The 23,281-nt window shown below is 42.5% G+C and overlaps 1 protein-coding gene across 2 annotated transcripts in view; it reads left to right on the plus strand.

The window, feature by feature from the left end:
* Positions 1-23,281, plus strand: part of ABCB9 (ATP binding cassette subfamily B member 9) — a 116,313-nt gene that overhangs the window by 41,205 nt on the left and 51,827 nt on the right. For both annotated transcript variants that reach the window (XM_075322997.1, XM_075323003.1), the window contains exons 4-5: positions 7,349-7,479; positions 13,418-13,623. In XM_075322997.1, coding sequence (XP_075179112.1) covers positions 7,349-7,479; positions 13,418-13,623 — 337 coding nt within the window. The remainder of the gene's footprint in view (positions 1-7,348; positions 7,480-13,417; positions 13,624-23,281) is intronic.

Consider the following 23,281-nt stretch of genomic DNA (forward strand, 5'->3'; position numbering starts at 1 on the left):
AATAAGCAATAAATTTCGTTCAACTTCACAATTGTGTCCCACTTGTTGTTTATTCGTCACCATAACATTAACATTTTTATCTTTATGTTTGAAGCCTGAAATGTGGGAAAAGGTTGAAAAATTCAAAGGGGGCCGAATACTTTCGCAAGGCACTGTATTTAGAGGATAAAAACTTTGATGGGAATGCTTCTTTAAGGCTAAGGGGTAAGGCTACTCGTGTTTTTGGCCAGCGTGCTGTCCGTGTGTGTATTGTACAACACACTGACCAATGTTAACCTATTTGCTAGTGAACATGAGCGATTTTCCGCCACGTGGCAAGAAATCACACCATGTACTATTCTGGCCCTTTTATGGATGACAATAGTACATCTATTAGCAGGCAACATGTTGAATTAACCTGTAATTTGCTGACATGTTTGACCCACTAATTTCAATCTAGAATAATATCTTGGCTCTACCATGTCAAGTGCTATTTATATTAATGCCATGATAGATATACCAGATTAATTGTCAATGGATGCTGGCGAATGCTGTTTTGTTTTAATGCAGTCTTCCATGTGTTTGATACCAAAAATAGCTCTATTCCTCTATTCCAGCTATTTTTATTCCTCACTCTTTAAAAGGGTTGTCCAAAACGAACATTTATTTTAATTCTAAATATTTGTCTATTTAATGTAATAATCTAATCTCTTTTCTGATATACTTGAATTAAAGCGTACCAATCACCAGGAATTTCCTATATAACCTAAAGCCAGTGCTATACTGGCGCTATCATGCTGATTCTATAGATACAGTACCTTTATGATTCATCATGAAAAAATTACCAATCTATTTTTTCAAAAGGGAGACAGCAAATCCAATGCAATTCATAAATATTTTATTGTGAAAAATAATAATTAAACAATAACACCAACACCATTAAAATGAGATATATGCAGAGTATTATTGTAGAAATAGGACAAACAGTATCCAAAATAGCACATGAAAAAATTCATAACCAATCGTATAAAGTGACAAGTGCCTCAAGCTTACTAAAAGTCACTAAAAAACAGAACCTGCCATATAAAAAATCCAAAGTGCAAAGTGCAATTGCACATAACCCTATGGACAAGGCAAAAAACTGCTCTGTAAACTGCAGCTATATAAGCATAGGGCCACTTTGGAAGGTATACTGAAAAACACGTGCTACCACCCGTGCTACCAACAGCTGTTGAAGCCGGGTGCGAAACGTGCATCGGGACATATAGGACAACAGCACGTATATACTTCTACACCCAGGTAATTTACTATCTTGAATGTGCTCGATGCGGTATGCGATTTAATGCTGTGCATTGCAGTGAGCAGACGCTTATTTTTGCTATCATACTGCGGTGTGCTTCTGTTTACCGGGTGGTAGCACGTGTTTTTCAGTATACCTTCCAAAGTGGCCCTATGCTTATATAGCTGCAGGTTACAGAGCAGTTTTTTGCCTTGTCCATAGGGTTATGTGCAATTGCACTTTGCACTTTGGATTTTTTTATATGGCAGGTTCTGTTTTTTAGTGACTTTTAGTAAGCTTGAGGCACTTGTCACTTTATACGATTGGTTATGAATTTTTTCATGTGCTATTTTGGATGCTGTTTGTCCTATTTCTATAATAATACTCTGCATATATCTCATTTTAATGGTGTTGGTGTTATTGTTTAATTATTATTTTTCACAATAAAATATTTATGAATTGCATTGGATTTGCTGTCTCCCTTTTGAAAAAATAGATTGGTAATTTTTTCATGATGAATCATACATTGCTGCGGGAGTGTCCTCATACAGGTTGACCTTCTCTTTTGTTGACATACAGTACCTTTAGTTGTCAGCTAGGTTTTGAAACACAAGCAAGTAAAGTTTGTATAATGAACTCCTCTATAATGGAATTAGCATAAATAATAGATAGGGGGTGGACGGACAGGCTGGGGGGTGGAAATCACTATCAAATCCCACCACAACAATCAGCTGCTCGGCTCCTGCTGCCAATCAAAAAACTGTTCATTTTACAAACTTTACTTGCTTGTGTTTCAAAAACTATACATTCTAGCTGACAACTAAAGGTCTGTATAGAATCAGCCTGATAGTGGCAGTATAGCACTGGCTTTTGATTATATGGGAAAATCCTGGTGATTGGTGCACTTTAAGAAGTCCATATAATTCCCTTACTACGCTAACTAAAAACTTTACTTTTTTTAATACTTCCTCTTTGATGATGCTTCATTTGAGAACGCCCAGTCCATGCTGGGATACTCAAATGGGACTTCATCAGGGTGTAAAGTATGGTCACTGTCTCTGTCCGCTCCCTCCAATGAAGTGTCATCAGTGACCTCCATTTCAGGGGTCGAGCTAGTCCTTGCTCGTTTGAGCATGTGTCAGTTGGCAATTCCGACGGATGCTCAGTATTACATTTAATGCACAGAGATGGTAGATTAAAAAAAAAATGTAAATAAAGCAGTTATATAGCGTAATGAAGAAACAATAGCAGCTTTTTAATTCAAATATATTAGAAAAGAGATTAGATTAAATAGCAGACATTTAGGATTAAAATACATGTTAGTTTCAGACCACCCCTATATATTTCTTTATTTCTTATACTTTTGAATATTTGTCATACTTAAATGTTTGATATCACCAAACAAATTTAAATATTAGACAAAGATAACACAAGTAAACACAAAATGCAATTTATAAATGAAGGTCTTATTGTTAAGGGAAATAGAAATCAAACCTACAGGGCCCTGTGTAAAAAATAAAAAACAATTGCCCCACTCTCCTCACTCCCTCAAATAAACTCAGTTTATTTTCCTTAGCCACTGCCAGGCCTTATTACTTCTACACATGTTCTCAATTAAGAAATCACTTAAATGGGACCTGCATGACAAAGTGAAATAGACCAAAGAATCCTCAAATGCTAGTCATCATGCCGCGATCCGAAGAAATTACGGAACAAAAGAGAAATAGTACGTAATTGAGATATATCAGTCTGTAAAAGGCTATAAAGCCATTTCTAAAGCTTTGGGACTCCAGTGAACCACAGTGAGAGCCATGTTCCACAAATGGCGATAAACATGGAACAGTGGTGAACCTTCCCAGGAGTAGCCGGTTGAGCTAAATTACCCCAAGAGCGCAGCTATGACTCATCAGAGGTCACAAAAGACCCCACAACAACATTCAAAGCACTGCAGGCCTCACTTGCCCCAGGTAAGATCAGTGTTCATGACTCCATCATGAGAAAGAGACTGGGCAAAAGTGTCCTGCATGGCAGAGTTCCAAGACAAAAACCACTGCTGGGCAAAAGGAACATTAAGGGTCATATCAGTTTTTTGGCCGGAAAACATCTTAATGATCTCCAATGCTTTGGGGAAAATACTCTGTAGACTGATGAGACAAAAGTTTTTTGTTTTTTTTTAAACTCGTTTTATTGAAGGTTAAGTATGGCATTACATCAGAAATCAAATCAACAGTTTGTACAGTCAGGATATGGGAAGTATTGAGTAATATCGAGAGTGATAAAACATCCATAATCAAATCCACTTTCTGGTCTTTTAGGTTGGCATTGAAACAGTAAATACTTCAGATGTGTCTATTCACAAGTTATATCTGACATGTGGTAAAGAACTCATATTGACAAGGAGTATGCAAACTAGGTGTCGGGGACCACGTCACACTGCAGATACATAGCTTTATAATCTATAGGATTCCCCTTCCATATCACCAATATGATAACAGAATTGTTACGACGACAATAGTGTTTGTAGATTATTATCCAGGGAACGGGGTGAGCCTCCAGTTAAGGGCGAACCCAACCATCTGCCCCAGATTTTGTCAAATTTATTTAAGAAAACCTCTTGACTTGAATACAAATTGTTCGAGTGGTATTATAGCATTTACCAGTGCAATCCAAGAAGCCCTGGATGGGGGACGTATACTCATCCAATTTAGTATGATACCCTTCCGGGCCAAAAACAGGACCTTTTTTAATAATATGTTCTCATCTTGGGACCAAGAGCGTACATCTACCACACCAAATAAGCACAAAATCGGGCTCATAGGAACCGGCTTTTCAAGTATGGAGCAAAGAATCGTTATAATCTCACCCCAATAAGAGTGAATGATCCGGCAGTCCCATATCATGTGCCAGAAGTCTGCACCGTCTCTCCCACACCTCGGACAACCCTCCCCTGCCGAGTTGTTCATCTTTTTCAGTCTCTGGGGGGGTGATATAACTCTGGTGTATTATGTATAATTGGATCAGTCTGTTATTAATTGCAGGAGAGACCAAGGTGTGGGATTCGACGATGTCATCCCAGACTACATCAATCTATTTCAGGAATCCTGGCTCTCCATCTATCCCGGACAGAAAGAGGGTTATTCATGGCTTTGGCCCGATTGAGAGAAGAGTATAGTTTGGAGATAAGACCACCAGGGCCTTGTGATCTAATGATTCCGATGATTTGGAAGGAAGAGAATCTAACCCCACGACCAGAGAACTGAGCCCGAAAGGCGTGCCTGATCTGGAGGTACTGAAACCCATGGGATTTCGGCAATTCGAATTCCGCTCGCAGTTGCGCAAAAGGGCTGAGTTCACCATCACGGACAATTGAGCTTAGGGAAACCATTCCACGTTTCCTCCACTCACCAAAGCCCAGCAGCCCACAAAAGTGCGGAAGGTCCAGGTTACCCCATAAGGGGGTCTCAATTGGTACATCATGGAATCCAAAGATGGCTTTGGCCTCCTTCCAGACCCTGGCCCCCAGTTTGTGTATCGGGAGTACAAGACCCTCAGATGAGACTAAAGTTTAACTGTTTGGAAGCTGTCCCATTATATCTGGTGTAGAAGTAACACAGCATTTCAGAAAAGGAATACTAACAATAAAATATGGTGGTGGGAGTGTGAATTTTGGGACTCTTTTGCTGCTTCAAGGAGACTTGCTGTGGTAAATGGAACAATGAACTCTGCTGTCTACTAAAACATTCCGAGTGAAAATGTCTGTCCGTCTGTTCGTCACCTCAAGCTGAAGCACATTTGGGTGATGCAGCAGGACAATGATCCAAAACACACCAGCAAGTCCACCTCAGAATGGCTTAAGAAACACAAAATTAAGACTTTGGAGTGGCCTAGTCAAAGTCCTGAACTTAATCCGATTCACATACTGTGGCATAACCTTAAAAAGGCAGTTCATGCTCAGAAATGCGCCAATGTGGCTGAATTACAACAACTCTGCAAATATGAGTGGGCCAATATTCCTCATCCTTGCCAGTTATCGCAAATGCTTGATTGCAGTTGTTACGGCTAAGGGTGGCCTAAACAGTTATTACATTTAGAGGGCAATCACGTTTTCACACAGGACCCTATAGGTTTGGATTTCTTTTTCCCTTAATAATAAAGACCTTCATTTATAAACTGCACTTTGTGTTTACTTGCGTTATCTTTGTGCAATTTGTTTGGTGATCTGAAACATTTAAGTGTGACAAACATGCAAAAGAATAAGAAATCAGGAAGGGGCAAACGGTTTTTCACAGTAGTGTGTGTATAAATATACTGTATATATATATATATATATATATATATATATACAGTGCCTACAAGTAGTATTCAACCCCCTGCAGATTTAGCAGGTTTGATAAGATGCAAATAAGTCAGAGCCTGCAAACTTCAAACAAGAGCAGGATTTATTAACAGATGCCTAAATCTCACAAACCAACAAGTTATGTTGCTCAGTTAAATTTTAATAAATTTTCAACATAAAAGTGTGGGTCAATTATTATTCAACCCCTAGGTTTAATATTTTGTGGAATAACCCTTGTTTGCAATTACAGCTAATAATCATCTTTTATAAGACCTGATCAGGCCGGCACACGTCTCTGGAGTTATCTTGGCCCACTCCTCCATGCAGATCTTCTCCAAGTTATCTAGGTTCTTTGGGTGTCTCATGTGGACTTTAATCTTGAGCTCCTTCCACAAGTTTTCAATTGGGTTAAGGTCAGGAGACTGACTAGGCCACTGCAACACCTTGATTTTTTCCCTCTTGAACCAGGCCTTGGTTTTCTTGGCTGTGTGCTTTGGGTCGTTGTCTTGTTGGAAGATGAAATGACGACCCATCTTAAGATCCTTGATGGAGGAGCGGAGGTTCTTGGCCAAAATCTCCAGGTAGGCCGTGCTATCCATCTTCCCATGGATGCGGACCAGATGGCCAGGCCCCTTGGCTGAGAAACAGCCCCACAGCATGATGCTGCCACCACCATGCTTGACTGTAGGGATGGTATTCTTGGGGTCGTATGTAGTGCCATCCAGTCTCCAAACGTCACGTGTGTGGTTGGCACCAAAGATCTCGATCTTGGTCTCATCAGACCAGAGAACCTTGAACCAGTCTGTCTCAGAGTCCTCCAAGTGATCATGAGCAAACTGTAGACGAGCCTTGACATGACGCTTTGAAAGTAAAGGTACCTTACGGGCTCGTCTGGAACGGAGACCATTGCGGTGGAGTACGTTACTTATGGTATTGACTGAAACCAATGTCCCCACTGCCATGAGATCTTCCCGGAGCTCCTTCCTTGTTGTCCTTGGGTTAGCCTTGACTCTTTGGACAAGCCTGGCCTCGGCACGGGTGGAAACTTTCAAAGGCTGTCCAGGCCGTGGAAGGCTAACAGTAGTTCTATAAGCCTTCCACTTCCGGATGATGCTCCCAACAGTGGAGACAGGTAGGCCCAACTCCTTGGATAGGGTTTTGTACCCCTTGCCAGCCTTGTGACCCTCCATGATCTTGTCTCTGATGGCCTTGGAATGCTCCTTTGTCTTTCCCATGTTGACCAAGTATGAGTGCTGTTCACAAGTTTGGGGACAGTCTTAATTAGTCAGAAAAGGATGGAAAAAGAGATAATTAATCCAAACATGTGAAGCTCATTGCTCTTTGTGCCTGAAATACTTCTTAATACTTTAGGGGAACCAAACAGAATTCTTGTGGTTTGAGGGGTTGAATAATAAATGACCCTCTGAATAAACTTTTCACAATTTAAAAAAAAATAAAAAAAAGAAATAACATTCTTTTTTGCTGCAGTGCATTTCACACTTCCAGGCTGATCTACAGTCCAAATGTCACAATGCCAAGTTAATTCCGAATGTGTAAACCTGTTAAATCTGCAGGGGGTTGAATACTACTTGTAGGCACTGTATATATATATATATATATATATATATATATATATATATATATATATGCACTTCATTTAGGGTAATTCACTTTTAACAGTATTTTTGTAAATTAACATAATAATATTATCATTTCTAGTTTTAGTGCATAACTGTTCTATCATGTTTTTTAAGCTCATTTTCTGCAGGGTTACGTGGTGGCCTTTTTACATTTACATTTGCAAGACTAAATATCCGAATACGGAATCTTCTTTTTCGGTCCCTGGTATCGCAGGAGATTGCCTTCTTTGATGAAAATCATACAGGTCAGTATATCAGGCAAATAATGAATTCCACACTGTGTGCACAATTATTAGACATTTTGTATTTTTTATGATTGGTTTTACTCTTGAACAACTACCGTGTTGTCGGTCAATCCAAAAGGTTAATAAACCTAATATTTAAGAAAGTAAAAGTGAGGTTTTGTGTTTATTAGGATATTATCTGTGCATGAATATTGGGCAATTACTATGTTTTTCAAAAATAAGACACTATCTTATACTTTTTTTGCCCCGAAAAAAGCACTAGTGCTTATTTTTGGGTAGGGCTTATTCTTGTGGAAACACGGTTGGGGGTAAGTTTACTCCCTCAAAAAAGCAGACCCCCCCCCTTCCCAGGAGAATTATACTTACCAGACCCCGGACATCTGCGTGGCTCCCAGGTCCTCCTGCAATCTTTGGTGGGTGCTCCCAGCAGGTATGTTTTACAGCAGTCCTTCCCTGCTTCTGGTTGACACACTCGCATACATCAGATTGCGCATACACACTTATACTCATTCACACACACAATGTCATCGCTTACACACACACTCGCCACATGCGGCGATACCTCCCTCCTTCCGCATTGCCGGCGGGAGCCGCGGGACGCAGGTAAGATCTGTTCATCGTTTCCGGGGTGTCACACACTGCGATGTGTGCTACCTCGGGAACATTGAACAACCTCACGTTCAATTTTGAGCAATTGAACGACGTGCATGCGATGAACGTTTTAACGTTCAATCGCAATCGCACGTAGCTGTTACATGCTACAATATAACTTACGATGCCGGATGTGCGTCACTTACGACCCCGCCGACACATCGTAAGATATATTGTAGCGTGTAAAGCCCGCTTAAGCCTCAAATGGACCAAGTCCCAAACTCGCCAAATTTACATTGTTTTGCAGCTCATTGGATCTAAAGGCGGCATTACATGGGACGATATATCGTGCGATCGCATGAGCGATCACACCCGCCCACGTCGTTTGTGCGTTACGGGCAATTCATTGCCCGTGGCGCACAAAGTCGTTAAATCCCCGTCACACGTACTTACCTCCCTAACGACATCGCTGTGGGCGGTGAACATCCTCTTCCTGAATGGGGAGGGACGTTCGGCGTCACAGCGACGTCACACAGCGGCCGCCCAATAGAAGGGGAGGGGCGGAGATGAGCGGGACGTAACGTCCCGCCCACCTCCTTCCTTCCTCATTACCGGCGGGACGCAGGTAAGCTGTGTTCGTCATTCTAGGGGTGCAACACGTAGCGATGTGTGCTGCCATGAGAACGACGAACAACCGACACACAGAAGGAGGAACAACATTATGAAAATGAACGACGTGTCAACGAGCAACGATAAGGTGAGTATTTTTGCTCGTTAACAGTCGTTCGGAGGTGTCACACGGCACGATATCTCTAACGATGCCGGATGTGCGTCATGAATTCCGTGACCCCGACGACATATCACACGATATATTGTACCGTGTACCGCTGCCTTAACACTCAGAATATAACCTAAAGTCTTTTGTTCTTAAATTTGACAATCCTCACAATATTTCTTGCATGTCAGTTATGTAGTTTTCTTGCATTAAAAGGTTACTTCACTGTCGTTCACTTCCACATTTGAGGGGAGTGGCGCTGAAGTCACATCTGCTGATACTTGCCGAGACACATGTATGATCTACAAGTATCGTCCCCCTTCCCTAATAACTAGAATAGTAAGAGAGCACACAAAGTAGAAGGAATCATGAAGTCTATATCAGAAGGTGGAGTGGTCACCTTTATTCCTTCGGTCAGTACGGTTACAGCAATATCAGAGTTATATTGTTTTTTTAGGTTTGGCTACATTAAAAAAACGTTGTTTTTTTTTACAAAATAAAGGTTTTTTCCATCACTGAATTTTGATGGCTATAGCCTGAGCACAGCGCTGCTCGCACAAGTGAAATTCACACATAAAGCATCCAAACCCAAGCCCTGTTTTTTTAAGTCGGTGTTCAGTGCAAAAACCGAACCTCAGGTTCGCTCATCTCTAGTTACAGGTAGCACAGAGGCCCTGGAAAAGCATTATTGCTCCTCCCAAAAAGAAATCCTGCAAAATTTGAATGCTCAAATCCAAATGCCCCCTTCATTCTGAGCACCACAATGTACCTAATCCACAGTTAATGCCCACGTTTGGCATTGTTGTAGTAATGGGTGACCGCTTAATTTACGGGGTGCGTGTCTCCAGAAGCATGAGCTGGGCACAATGTACGGGCACTATAATGTACAGGGCACTACAGTGGCTTATTTGTAATTTTTAATTCTGCAACATTCACTGCGTTTGACTCCATGACTCCAGAGACAAAATAGTCACTACACCCAGAGGGGTGTAATTTCCAAAATGTCACTTGGGGGGTTTCTGTACTAACACTTAAGGCCCCGTCACACGCAGCGATATCACTAGCGAAAGCACCCGCCCCCGTCGTGTGTGCGTCACGGGCAAATCGCTGCCCGTGGCGCACAAAATCGTTAGGAGCCGTCACATGGACTAACCTGCCTAGCGGCCGCCCAATATAAATGGAGGGGCGGAGATGTGCGGCCGTAACATCCCGCCCACCTCTTTCCTTCCTCATTGCCGGCGGCCGCAGGTAAGCTGTAGTTTGTCGCTCCCGGGGTGTCACACGTAGCGATGTGTGCTGCCTCGGGAACGACGAACAACTCTGTCCTGCAACATTCAACGATTTTTTGAAAATGGACGACGTGTCAACGATCAACTATATGGTATTTTTGATCGTTAACGGACGTTCGTAGGTGTCACACGCAACGACGTCGCTAACGATGCCGGATATGCATCACGGAATCCGTGACCCCGGCGATATATTGTTAGATACGTCGTTGCGTGTGACGGGGCCTTTAGGGGCTCTGCAAATGAAGTCCACATACTATTGTAGGAAAATATGTGGTCCAAAAGTCAACTAACACTAGCAAGCCCTGCCTGTAGCCAAACAGTTCTGTACAGTCACATGTTGGGCATTGCCACTTTCAGGAGAAATTGTGGAACACATTATGGAGTCTTTTTTTTACCTATTTCCCATGTGAAAATGTGATTTCTGGGGCAGAAACAACATTTTAGTGGTAAAAATGTAATTATTCTTTTTCACCATCCAATTGTATAATTGTGACACACCTGTGGTGTCAATAAGCTTACTGCACCCCTAGATAAATTCAGGGGTGCAGTTTGTAAAATTGGGTCAGGTGTGGGGATTTCTGCTGCTCTGGCACCTCAGTGGCTCTGCCAATGTGACATGGCACCCCCAAACCATTCCAGCAAATTCTGAAGTCCAGTATTTCGCTTCTTCCCTTCGAAGTTTTGCACTGTATTTCAAAAGTCGTTTCCAATTACGTGGAGGGTATCGGCACACTCAGGAAAAATTACACAACAAACTGTGTGGTCCATTGTTTTTCTTCTTAGCCCTCATAAAAATTAAAAACTTGGGCTAAAACAACATTTTAGTGAAAAAGAAAAGTAAATATTCTTTCTTATCCACCCAATGGTATAAAATTCTGTGGCACACCTGTGGTGTCGATATGATCGCTGCACCCCTAGATGAATTCACTAAGTGGTGTAGTTTGTAAAATGGGGTCACTTATAAAGGGTCTGCTTTTCTGCCATGTCAGGGGCTCTGCCAATGTGACATGGCTCCCCCAAACCATTCCAACTAAATCTGAACTCTGAAATGGGGCTCCTTCCCTTCTGAGCTTTGCACCGTGCCTCAAAATTATTTTTGGACCACATATGGCGTATTGATGAACTCAGGAGAAATGGTGTAACAAATCCTCTGGTCCATTTTTTCCTATTAGCCTTTTTGAAAATTAAAACTTTGGGGCCAAAGCAACATTTTAGTGGAAAAAAATGGTAGTTCTTTTATTTTCACAACCCAATGATATACAATTCTGTGAATCACCTGAGGGTGAAATTTGCTCACTACACCCCTAGATGAATTCCTTGAGGGGTGTAGTTTCCAGAATAGGTACATTCTTTTTTTGGGGGGGGAGGGGGGGGGGCTCACTGCATTCTAAACTCTTGTTTTGCATTGCTTTAATACCTCTTTTTTAGAATTAAAATATTTTTTTTATTCATGGCCTTCAGCTCTTCTGCATAGTATTGTCTTGCAGGTACTGTTGTGTTCCACTAGATGGCAACAAAGAGCTTTTCTTTCACTGCTTCTGTTCATATGTATTAATTCCTTTTTCTATTGTGCTTTGCTTATATAGCGCCATCATTTTCTGCAGCACTTTATATATGTTATCATCCCTGTCTAAATTTGGGTGTTGAGGAAACTTGAGTATCCAGAGGAAACGCAATTAACCAGGAGGAGAACATGCAAATGTTGTCTTTGGTGGGATTTCAACACTGGACCCCAGCACTGCCTAGTTATATGTTATACTTTGATAAACTAGTAGGGATGGGGCAGGCCAGCTGTGATTGGTGATTTGAATCATTTGGCTCCACTTACCAAAATTAACTGGCTTTTTTCAGTCCCAAACGGATCCCAATTATATATGTATACAGTATATATGTGTTCATTCGCATAAACCTTATATTTAAGGTGAAATCACCGCTGTTCAATTTGGTTGAATACATGCCCACCCGCAACCAGGTATTGAAAGAGCAGTTTTCAGGCTTGGTAGACAGTATTTCAGTTGCAACAGCAGCCAAACACCATCATTTTACAACCTGGAGAGAGCCATTAAAGGGAACCTGTTACCTACTCACCTGCGGGGCGGTCCGATCCGGTCCGTTCCGATGGGCATCGCGTCTCTCGGGTCTGGTGCCTCCTCTATCCTTGCAATTGCGTCCTACATCATCCACACAGTGCTCTCCATTGCACTCCTGGTCACGCACACGTTGTTCTGACAAAAGCAAAGTACTGTAATGCACAGGCGGTCTTTGACCTTTCCCTGCACCTGAGCATTACAGTACTTTGCTCTTTCCTAAACAGTGCACATCAAAGTGCGCATATGCAGGAGCGCAATACAGGGCACTGTGTGGATGACGTAGGATGTCTCATCCACACGAAGCAAGGAGGATGGCTATCTCAAGAATGGAGGAGGCGCTAGAGCAACGATGCCCATCGGACTGTATCGTATCTTACTTAACCGCAGATCAGTAGGTGACATTGTTCCCTTTAAGAAACCAGGTCCATCACAAACAACCCATCACTATTATATACTAAATCAGTTGTCTCAAAAATATCACTGCAGTGTGAAAATGTTTACACCAGTCATGATGACACTTGTTTTTACCGCTAGTACCAGTAAGGCCAGGCTCAGACAGCGGTACTAAAACTGGACCAGTCAAATCTGCAAATTTCAGATGTGATTAACTTCATATGCCCATCCACATATCGGACAAGTGCAGGGGCTGCTCTAGTCTGGGTCCTAAATCTTATCAATGTAGTGCATGCTGCCGTTGTGTCCATACAGACTGTTGGTCATGTGGCATATTGGCCATGTACACTGGCTATAATGGGTCCACGTGCGGTCCGTGGTGCATGGACAACACAGGTCTATATAATACGCTCGTTCTGAACAAGCCCTGGGGCCAGACAAAGCAGCGACACTGGTATGGCTGTGATGTAGACACACCTGCATTGATTGTTAGATGGGTGCATGATTTTGTGTGAATAACAGATGTTTCATCTGTAAAACTGCACATTTGGTGATCTGGTTTTGCTGACAATATATTGTGCCCACTGAAGAATAAGTTTAATAACCCATCGGCCGTGGGTTTTGTCCTCATGGCAGCCGCGTCGGTGCTGCTCTGTCCGCTCTTACCTCACTGCTTCCCATACTTCACAATAGCCATGGATAAGGACCTGAATAGTGGAGCTAGCATTTCTTATTAGTATTGTGTAAGCTTATTCATTAATGATACATATGGTTTTACATATCATCATTTTTAATCCTAGGTGACATCATTTCTCGTTTAACCTCTGACACGACAATTGTGAGCGACGTCGTTTCTGAAAACGTAAATGTCTTCCTGCGCAGCTTGGTGAAAGCTGTGGGAGTTATAGTCTTCATGTTCAGCTTGTCCTGGCAGCTTTCATTGCTGACCTTCTTGGGATTTCCCATCATCTTGTTGGTTTCCAGGGTATACGGCAAATACTACAAGGTGTGGTCCTCGGTTATTAATAAATGTTTGTTATTTTGATGTTGGTTCCAGATGTCTGAGTGATGGAGTCATCTTTTTCCAAGTTTTATTTGATGCATGATTTACTTTCCAAGAATTCACTCACCGTGGATAGTGCGGGTGAATTTTCTCTTTTTTTGCTGCCAGTGTTCATTTGATGCATGCTTTACTTGACGGCTAAGCTTCAGGCCTCATTCAGACATCACATTTGTGTTTTATCTGAGTTTTTCCAGACATAGGCTATGGTGCTGTTCACATGCCCATGTTTTTTGTGGACTAAATGTTCTGCCCAAAAATATGGAGACATGATCATTTTTTTATCCAAGTCACGGATCAAAAGTACAAGCTTATAGGTTTGTGAAAAATCACTGACCGCAATCATTGCCATCTGTGTACAGTCTGTGATTAAAACTGTAGTGGATAGGAGGATAGGAGATAGGTGGATAGGAGAAGCTTTGTCATTTGTTTATTTTGTCATCTCCAAAAAATAATTGATGATGAAAAGTGACACACTGACCAAACACCGATGAAAATCAATTGTTTTGAATCATTGATGACTGAATGAGGCCTTAGCTTGGGTTCCCCTGTATACGTGTCACTCTCATAGTACCGACGGCGATGCACAGACTGGCTGCACGTCCCCTGATCCAAACTTTAAGGCTACGTGGCCATGATCCGGACATGCTGCATCATGGACGTAGCATGTCCTCTCCTACGGGTCCGCGAGTGTTGTCCGCAGGAGACCGCAGCTACCCGTGCCCACAATCAAGGTTCGGCCCGATGTGGTCTTTCTTTCTGTTCTACCTCCGGAACCCTAATCGTGGGCACGGGCAGCTGTGGTCTCCTGCTGAGAGTACTCGCAAACCCGCAGGAGGGTTGACACTTCGTCTAGGAGGCAGTCTCCGGACGGTGTGCACGAAATGCCTATGAGACTGAGTTTGGGTCAGGAGACCCGCGACTGGTCCATGAATCACGGACTGTGACACAAGGATGTGTGAATCCTGTGTTTTATTGGAAGTCCTATTGTGTTATCACGTACCTGGTTTGCAGCCTAAATACCACAATTTTTTTGTGTACATTTAAAGGTTTTATTATTTTCAAGTTAATCAAAAACACGTTTTCATACCGTTAAAAAAAATAACATTAAAGAAGTACAAATTTAAATAAAAAGAGATAACAATAAGGGACAAGAATGGGCCTCCATGTTGTAGAGTGTCACACACTAACAGGTTCCATGTCGATTCCATTTGTGCCGGAGAAGTCATGCAGCAAGATCTGGATCTATGCATAATACACCTGAAACACAGGCAAGTGCAAGAGAGCATCAGAATCAGCTATACCATCAGATTAGACAAATTGGGTAGTTTAGAAGAGCATCACAGAGTGAAGGATAGCAGTACATATAACCTGGAGGTAAAAAATAAACACATCGGGAAGATTAGGTAATGGAAGAGAAAATACTATGAGATACATAACAGTAGACACATCAGGGTCTTGTGAATAATGAGGGCCTAAAATATGATGCAAATGGTGATGTGAGATGAAATCAATTTAAGAGAAGAAAGGTATGGAAGAGCAAGAGGAATGTGGTATGTGGTGAAAAATTGGCAGGAAATCAAGTGATACCAAAAGGTGGCACAGTAGGTGGATTCCTCTTGAGTCTGAGTAATAGCTTTCCCAATTTGCTGTGTTTGGGCCACTTCCTAGGTCTTAAGTGGATTTGGTGCATATTGATGTCCAAAAATGAGTAAAAAAGGATAATGTATGACTGATTTCTAATATTTAGATTTAGTATGCAACACCACATTCTAAAACCTTGCAATGAGGATCTGATGATAATTTCCATCAGGACGATCCTCACTGCTGATGGTGAGCTTACACTGATGAGCAAAAGGGTAGCAATATTTTGAACTTTTGGTTTCAGGCTTCATATCTCACCATCCACTACAGCTTTGTACGTGAGACTACCTTTTATAGACAATCATCTTGGCTATCTCATACATATATTTGACCTGCAACTACAGTATTTAGCATATTATTAGTTAGGTAGATTCATGTCACTGCATTATTACTGTTTTGCTCCTAAAAATTTAAATATTTATTATTTGTTAGCTTTTTTGTACATCTACCTTTTGACTTTCAAGACTGCCTGAACCTCTCTGGGCATTTTCTAGATCAGATTCAAGCATGTCACGACCGAAATCTGATCCCAGGTCTCTTCTACACTTTTCCAATGTTGGTTCTAGTTGACTCACTTGGGTATGTATACAGCTTATTCTTCAACTCTACCCACAAGTGTTTAATTGGGTTGAGGTCTGGGGACAATGGGGGACAATTCAGCAACAGTACGTCATTGTTATTGAACTATTTTTTTGCTAATCTCAACGTGTACTTCGGGTTGTTGTTCCGCGAACACTAAGTCGTCCTTTTCATACCCATATTACTTGCGTGTACGAAGTAACTCATCTTGCAGGATACTTACATATAACTCAGCATTGAGACCACCATTCATCCTGGTCAATATCCAACGTGAAGCAACCCCATATCATTAGACTTCCTCTACTGAACATAACAGTTCATTCCATTTCTCGATCCATTAGCCCCTTTTTCCCTTGCTTCATAAAGACCCATTTGCACCCATCAGAGCCTAGTCTATTGACTTTCGTCTCATCGCTCCAAATTACCAGTTTCCAATCTCCTACTGTCTGCTTTTCGTACTTAATTGCAAACTTGAGCTGACATTTCTTATGATGATATTGAAGTTGAGGCTTCTTCACTTTTTTCAGGCCACCATTCCAGACTTGTGTAACATGTATTGCACGGTGCTTGCATGGACGTCTGTCATCTCACTATTACAGAGCATACAAACCACTTCTACTGCTGCTTGTCGCAACAGAACTGATAGACCTTGTGGTGATCCGACTTGTTGACTCCAATATTTTGCCTGGACGTCCATCTCTTGGCTTTTGAATGGATAGATGGACTTCATGTAGTTTTCTTCCAACTGTCAAAGCAATCAGATGATGCAGTTTGGCAATTTTCTTTGCCAATAGACTGCTATTAATGAGCTGGATGATGCCATTTCTTTTTTCTTGGGAAATCTTCATGGCTGCTCCTCTCTTCAAACCAGTGACCTCTTAGGAATCAACCTAATAACACACTGAGCTCAACCCAATAGAACACTTGAAAAGTTGAAGAAAAAGTTGTATACAAACTCAAGTGAGTTGACGAGTATGAACCCACATTTTGAACGTGTAGAAGGGACGCAGCATTTCAGTCGAGACATGCTTGATTCTGATCGAGAGCATGCCCAGAGGGGTTCAGGCAGTGTTGAAAGCCAAAGGTGGCTTTTCAAACTACTAACAAAATAATGAAAATTTAAATTTTTAGTAGCGAACAGTAACAATGCAGTGATATGACAAAAATCTGTATAACTAATTATATACTAAATAGTTGTAAGCAAGTTTATGTACGAGTTAGCCAAGATGATTATCTATGAAATGAAGGTAGTCTCATTTTCGTAGCTGTAGTGGATGGTGAGATATGGAACCTGAAAGTCAAAACTTCAAACCATTGTTACCTTTTTGTGCATTAGTGTACAAGAGTCATAATCCAGGGGCTGTAATGTCTAATGTAAATGTGGCTATAAACGAGCAGCAGTTATGTGTTATCTTTCATTTCTACTCACAAATTGTCATTACGATCACTCAGAAACCAGCAAATGGTAACAAGAATTGCCCAATGTAATTTGGCCTGTAGAAATTTTGGGTAGCTGTGTCAATACTATTGTACATAAAATTAAATATACAATTTTCTAGTATTTAAGTTTTCATTCACCTGCATTAGAACAGTAAAGTATGGTGTGAGGATGACTTGCATTCGTCATCATATGACAGTCACACAGTGTGTAATAGCTACCTGGTTCCCTCCACCTTTTTCCTGTTATTAGTCAGAAGCCAAATATAACTTGTACATTACAGCATGTAATGTGAGACCCAGGAGCCACACCTAGAAAGTAAACCGTGGCTTAGCATGCACAGATGGGTCTTGCTTCCATGGGTATTTGTGTATTCATGTTCCTGTTTGTTTCTCTTGCCTCAATATTTGGATGTTCACATGTAAACTCGATTCACAGTGTACACAGAATTTACAGCAAAACTTGTACTTTGTTTTTAAATACATACATGATATAGGTACAAAGTGGCAACTATAATGTTGAGGTAATTGAAGTTCACCATACGGATACGCCTGTACTTTTTACACCTTAGTCGGACGCCTGTGAGTCATTTGTTTGTCTATCCGTGTTTAGAATATGAATCCATTATAGTTCATGGTGTGGTTCTCATGTCCTTGTTTTTATTTGTGGACTGAGTGATCTGACAGAGAGAGACAAACCGGGAAACAGACAAAAAGAGACACACAGAGACAGACAGAGAGAGAGACAGGGAAAGAGACAGAGAGAAAGACACATAAAAATAGATAGAGACAGGGAGAGAGACAGAGATACAGAGAAAGGGCTACAGAGTGAGAGAAACAGACAGACAGGGATAGAGAGAAGCAGACAGGGAGCGAGACAAAGATAGAGAGAGGGACACAGAGAGACACAGAGAGAGACGGATAGAGAGAGACAGATAGCGAGACAGACATAAAAACAGAGCTATAGAAAGCAAGACAGACAGAGAGACAGACAGAGAGAGAAACAGAGACAGACAGACAGACAGACAGAGAGGGTGAGTGGGAGAGAGACAGTTACTAAACTAAGCAACGCCGGGTACTACAGCTAGTATATATGTGTAGATATACAGTCCGTATGGAAAGTATTCAGACCCCTTTAAATTTTTCACTCGTTTCATTGCAGCCATTTGTTACATTCAAAAATGTTCATTTTTTCTCATTAATATACACTCTGTACCCCATCTTGACAAAAAAAACCCTGAAATGTAGAAATTTTTGCAAATTTTTTAAACAAGAAAAACTGAAATATCACATGGTCATAAGTATTCAGACCCTTTGCTCAGTATTGAGTAGAAGCATCCTTTTGAGCTTGTACAGCCATGAGTCTTCTTGGGAATGATGCAACAAGTTTTTCATACCTGTATTTGGGGATCCTCTGCCATTTTTCCTTGCAGATCCTCTCCAGTTACGTCAGGTTGCATGGTGAACGTTGGTGGACAGCCATTTTCAGGTCTCTCCAAAGATGCTCAATTGGATTTAGGTCAGGGCTCTGGCTGGGCCAGTCAAGAATGGTCACAGAGTTGTTCTGAAGCCACTTCTTTGTTATTTTAGCTGTGTGCTTAGGGTCATTCTCTTATTAGAAGGTGAACCTTTGGCCAAGTCTGAGGTCCAGAGCACTCAGGAAGAGGTTTTCTTCCAGAATATCTCTGTACTTGGCTGCATTCATCTTTCCTTCAATAGCAACAAGTTGCCCTGTCCCTGCAGCTAAAAAAAAAGCCAGAGCATGATGCTGCCACCACCATGTTTCACTGTTGGGTTTGTATTGGGCAGGTGATGAGCAGTGCCTGGTTTTCGCCACACATACCGCTTAGAATTATCACTAAAAAGTTCTATCTTCGTCTAATCAGACCTGAGAATCTTATTTCTCGAAGTCTGGGAGTCCATGTGTTTATTTGCAAACTCTATGCGGGCTTTCATATGCCTTCCACTGAGGAGAGACTTCTGTTGGGCCCCTCTGCCATAAGGGTCCAACTGGTGGAGGGTTGCAGTGATAGTTGACTTTGTGCAACTTTCTCCCATCTCCTTACTGCGTCTCTGGAGCTCCGCCACAGTGATCTTGGGGTTCTTCATTACCTCTCTCACCAAGGCTCTTCTCCCATGATTGCTCAGTTTGGCATGACGGCCAGGTCTAGGAAGAGTTCTGGTGGTCCCAAACTTCTTCCATTTAAAAGGGTGGTTCACCCATATTTTTTATTTTCTAGATCGATATTATATTGAGAAACAATGTTTCTCTCAAATACCTTATGTTGGCAATAGTGCCTGTGGAAGGCGCTATTGCGGACCACTGTTCCCCGCTCCGTGACCCCCGGTCTCCTTGATCTCGGGGATCCAGTGACGTCACGTCAAGTTCCTGTTACAACGTGGCCGGCCACAGTGTCCGTGAGTGATGGGCAGTGGGCAGTATTTCACCACTCGTCACAGCCCATCAGCTCCCTCCTCTCTCAACCGTCACAGGAAGGCGCTGCAAGCAGGAGACACGCTGGGCTGTGACAAGCGGTAAAACACCGCCCACAGCCCAGTGACTCAGGAAGACTGGGGCCAGCCGCGGTGATGTGACGTTATCCGGAACGTGACGTGACATCACCGAATCCCTGAAGTCACGGAGGCTGGGGGTCACGGAGCGGGGAACAACGGTCTACAATAGCGCCTCTCACAGGCACAATTGCCAACATAAGGTATTTGAGAGAAACATTGTTTCTCAATTTAATATCGATCTAGAAAATGAAAAATATGGGTGAACCACCCCTTTAAGGATTATGGAGGCCATTATGCTCTTATGATCCTTGAGTACTGCAGAAATTCTTTTGTAACCTTGGCCAGATCTTTGCCTTGCCACAATACTGTCACTGAGCTCCTTGGGCAGATCCTTTGACCTCATGACTCTCATTTGGTATGACATGCACTGTGAGCTGTGAGGTCTTATATAGACAGGTCTGTACCTTTCTAAATCAAGTCCTATCAGTTTAATTACACACAGTTGGACTCCAATGAAGCAGTAGAACCATCTCAAGAAGGATCACAAGGAAATGGTCAGCATGAGACTTAAATATGTGTGTCTGAACAAAGAGCCTGAATACTTATGACTATCTGATATTTCAGTTTTTCTTGTTTAAAAAAATAGCAAAAATTTATACATTTCTGTTTTTTCTGTCATCATGGGTGCAGAGTGTACATTAATGAGAAAACAAATGAACTTTTTTGAATTTACCAAATGGCTACAATGAAACAAAGAGTGAAAAATGTAAAGGGGTCTGAATACTTTCCGCACGCACTGTATATACAGTATATGTGTGTGTGTGTGTGTGTGTGTGTGTGTGTGTGTGTGTGTGACTCGCCCACCCCAGGGCTATGGGACACCCGGTGCCGGGCCGGACTAGTCCGGGGGTCGTCAGTGGTGGCGGGGCCCGACTCCGTGACCCTGGTGGGTGTCAATTAAATATGGCTGCAATGTTGGGGGTGAATAAAGTTTGTGTTCGTGACGCCACCTGTGGTATGCGGCTATTAAGCCACCGCTGCTGTATGAGGCCTCCGGGGTGATGGAATGGCAGCAATGATGGTACTGCTCCCCACAGGTGGAGCGGTGCCCTGGGGACACTGTTGGTGCTCGTAAGTGTCTATGCAGATAAATAACTGAGGCAACACCAGGGGTGCAGTTTCAAGGTCTTTACTCACAGTTCTTGTCAAGGCCTGCAGGAGCCTTTGGACTGCTGGGACCACCGTCAGGGACCTCCGCCGATCCCGGGTAGATCTGGGGGTAAATGCCAGTGCACCCCTCTAATTGTGTCCTTTCTCAGCTGACTTCACTAGCCTTGCCTTTTGTGGCTGAACCTGGCTCGGCCTCCACTGCAGCCTCCGGGCTGGGAGCTCGCCTGTCGGTATTTGCCCCTTTTCCAGAGATTCTTGCTGTGGGCTTTGGTCCGGGGAGCATGCAGCTTTCCCTGGACCTCGGTCTTTTAACCTTTGGAGATGGTTTCTCCTCCTCCAGTTACTAGGGACCGTCCCCTGATGCAGCTTGATCCCTCCACCGATGTTCCTGTGGAACAGGCCACCAGCTCTGAAGCTATCTGTGGCCCTGGAATCCCTTTGTTCCCTGCTTGGTGTCACCTCGACCCTCTGAGTCCCAGGGTCTTCACCAGGAAGCGTCACTTTCTTCTTTCTTTAGCTCCTGCCTGACTAGAGCTCTTTTTCTACTCTCTGTTTCTCTCCTTCTCTGTTGCGGACACTCTGAACTCACAGAGCTCCTTTCTCTTTCACAGCTACATGCTGTCTCCTCACTCTCTCACTCTCTGAGGTAAACTGAAACTCTGACCTTCCTCTCTGCTCTACACTCGGCTGGCTCTTCCCACCCCCCGGTTGCTAAGCTACCACCCTATGGGAGCAGGGATGGGTCTTACGACCCCTCCCAGCATGCAGCATGGGAGGGTTGCTGCCACTGTCCCTGGTCCCAGTGTGTGCCTAGCAATGGGTGTAGTGCAGTTTTACCTGTGAACTGGCATGTACCCCTTTCCTTACCCAGGATGGGGCATCACACCTCTGACTGGGGTGCAATGTCTCTGTGGCGACGGAAGCCTCAGGGGCGCCACATGTGTGTGTATGTGTGTGTGTGTGTGTGTGTGTGAAAAATAATGGATGTCTGAAATAGACATTATTCGTGTCACTGATTGCAAAGTCATAGTGAACAATTGTGCATATTGACACTGTTGTAACCCATACTATTTTAACATTGGATCCATTAAAAGGATGCTTTTAATTAATCAGGTTTTTTTTCCTCCATCAAACCCTTGTGACAGTTTTCATTCAGATACTGGGATCCAATCATGTATACTGCAATTTTTCCAGATCTTTCATTTGAATGTGGTTATTGACTATAATAGGGTCAGAGTGCAGTCCCATTTGCAAAAATTGCTTTTACGGACTGGAATCAGATGTCTAAGTAAGCCTTATTTATAAAATGCTTTGCGTTTATGTAGTGAGCTTTGTGGCTCATTTTATACAAAAGATTATTGCATACAATTATTCCATTCTACTTTCTCTTATGTCACACTAAGCTGCAATTTACATACAAGACACAGAAATGAACAGTGCTATTATGAAGAGAGGGACCAGAAAAAAAATAGAATGCCTGGACATTAGTGAGATGTTTAGCCATTTCCACAAATCCATGTTTCACGAGTCTACACTGTGTGCAGAATTATTAGGCAAATTAGTATTTTGATCACATGATAATTTTTATACATGTCCTACTCCAAGCTGTATAGGCTTGAGAACCAACTACTAATTTAGTAAATCAGGTGATGTGCATCTCTGTAATGAGGAGGGGTGTGGTGTAATGACATAAACACCCTATATAAGGTGTGCTTAATTATCAGGCAACTTCATTTCCTTTGGCAAAATGGGTCAGAAGAGAGATTTGACGGGCTCCGAAAAGTCCAAAATTGTGAGATGTCTTGCAGAGGGATGCAGCAGTCCTGAAATTGCCAAACTTTTGAAGCGTGATCACCGAACAATCAAGCGTTTCATGGCAAATAGCCAACAGGGTCGCAAGAAGCGTGTTGGGCAAAAAAAGAAGCAAAGTGGCCCATGAATTGAGGAAAATCAAGCGTGAAGCTGTCAAGATGCCATTTGCCACCAGTTTGGCCATATTTCAGAGCTTGAACGTTACATGAGTATCAAAAAGCACAAGGTGTGCCATACTCGGACATGGCCAAGGTAAGGAAGGCTGAAAAATGACCACCTTTGAATAAGACAGATAAGATAAAACGTCAAGACTGGGCCAAGAAATATCTTAAGACTGATTTTTCAAAGGTTTTATGGACTGATGAAATGAGAGTGACTCATTTCAGAAGCTGGCTCAGTAAAGGGCAGAGAGGTCCACTCCACTCAGACGCCAGCAAGGTGGAGGTGG

The sequence above is a fragment of the Anomaloglossus baeobatrachus genome, chromosome 1 (genome assembly GCF_048569485.1).
Source record: "Anomaloglossus baeobatrachus isolate aAnoBae1 chromosome 1, aAnoBae1.hap1, whole genome shotgun sequence".
Taxonomy (NCBI): domain Eukaryota; kingdom Metazoa; phylum Chordata; class Amphibia; order Anura; family Aromobatidae; genus Anomaloglossus; species Anomaloglossus baeobatrachus.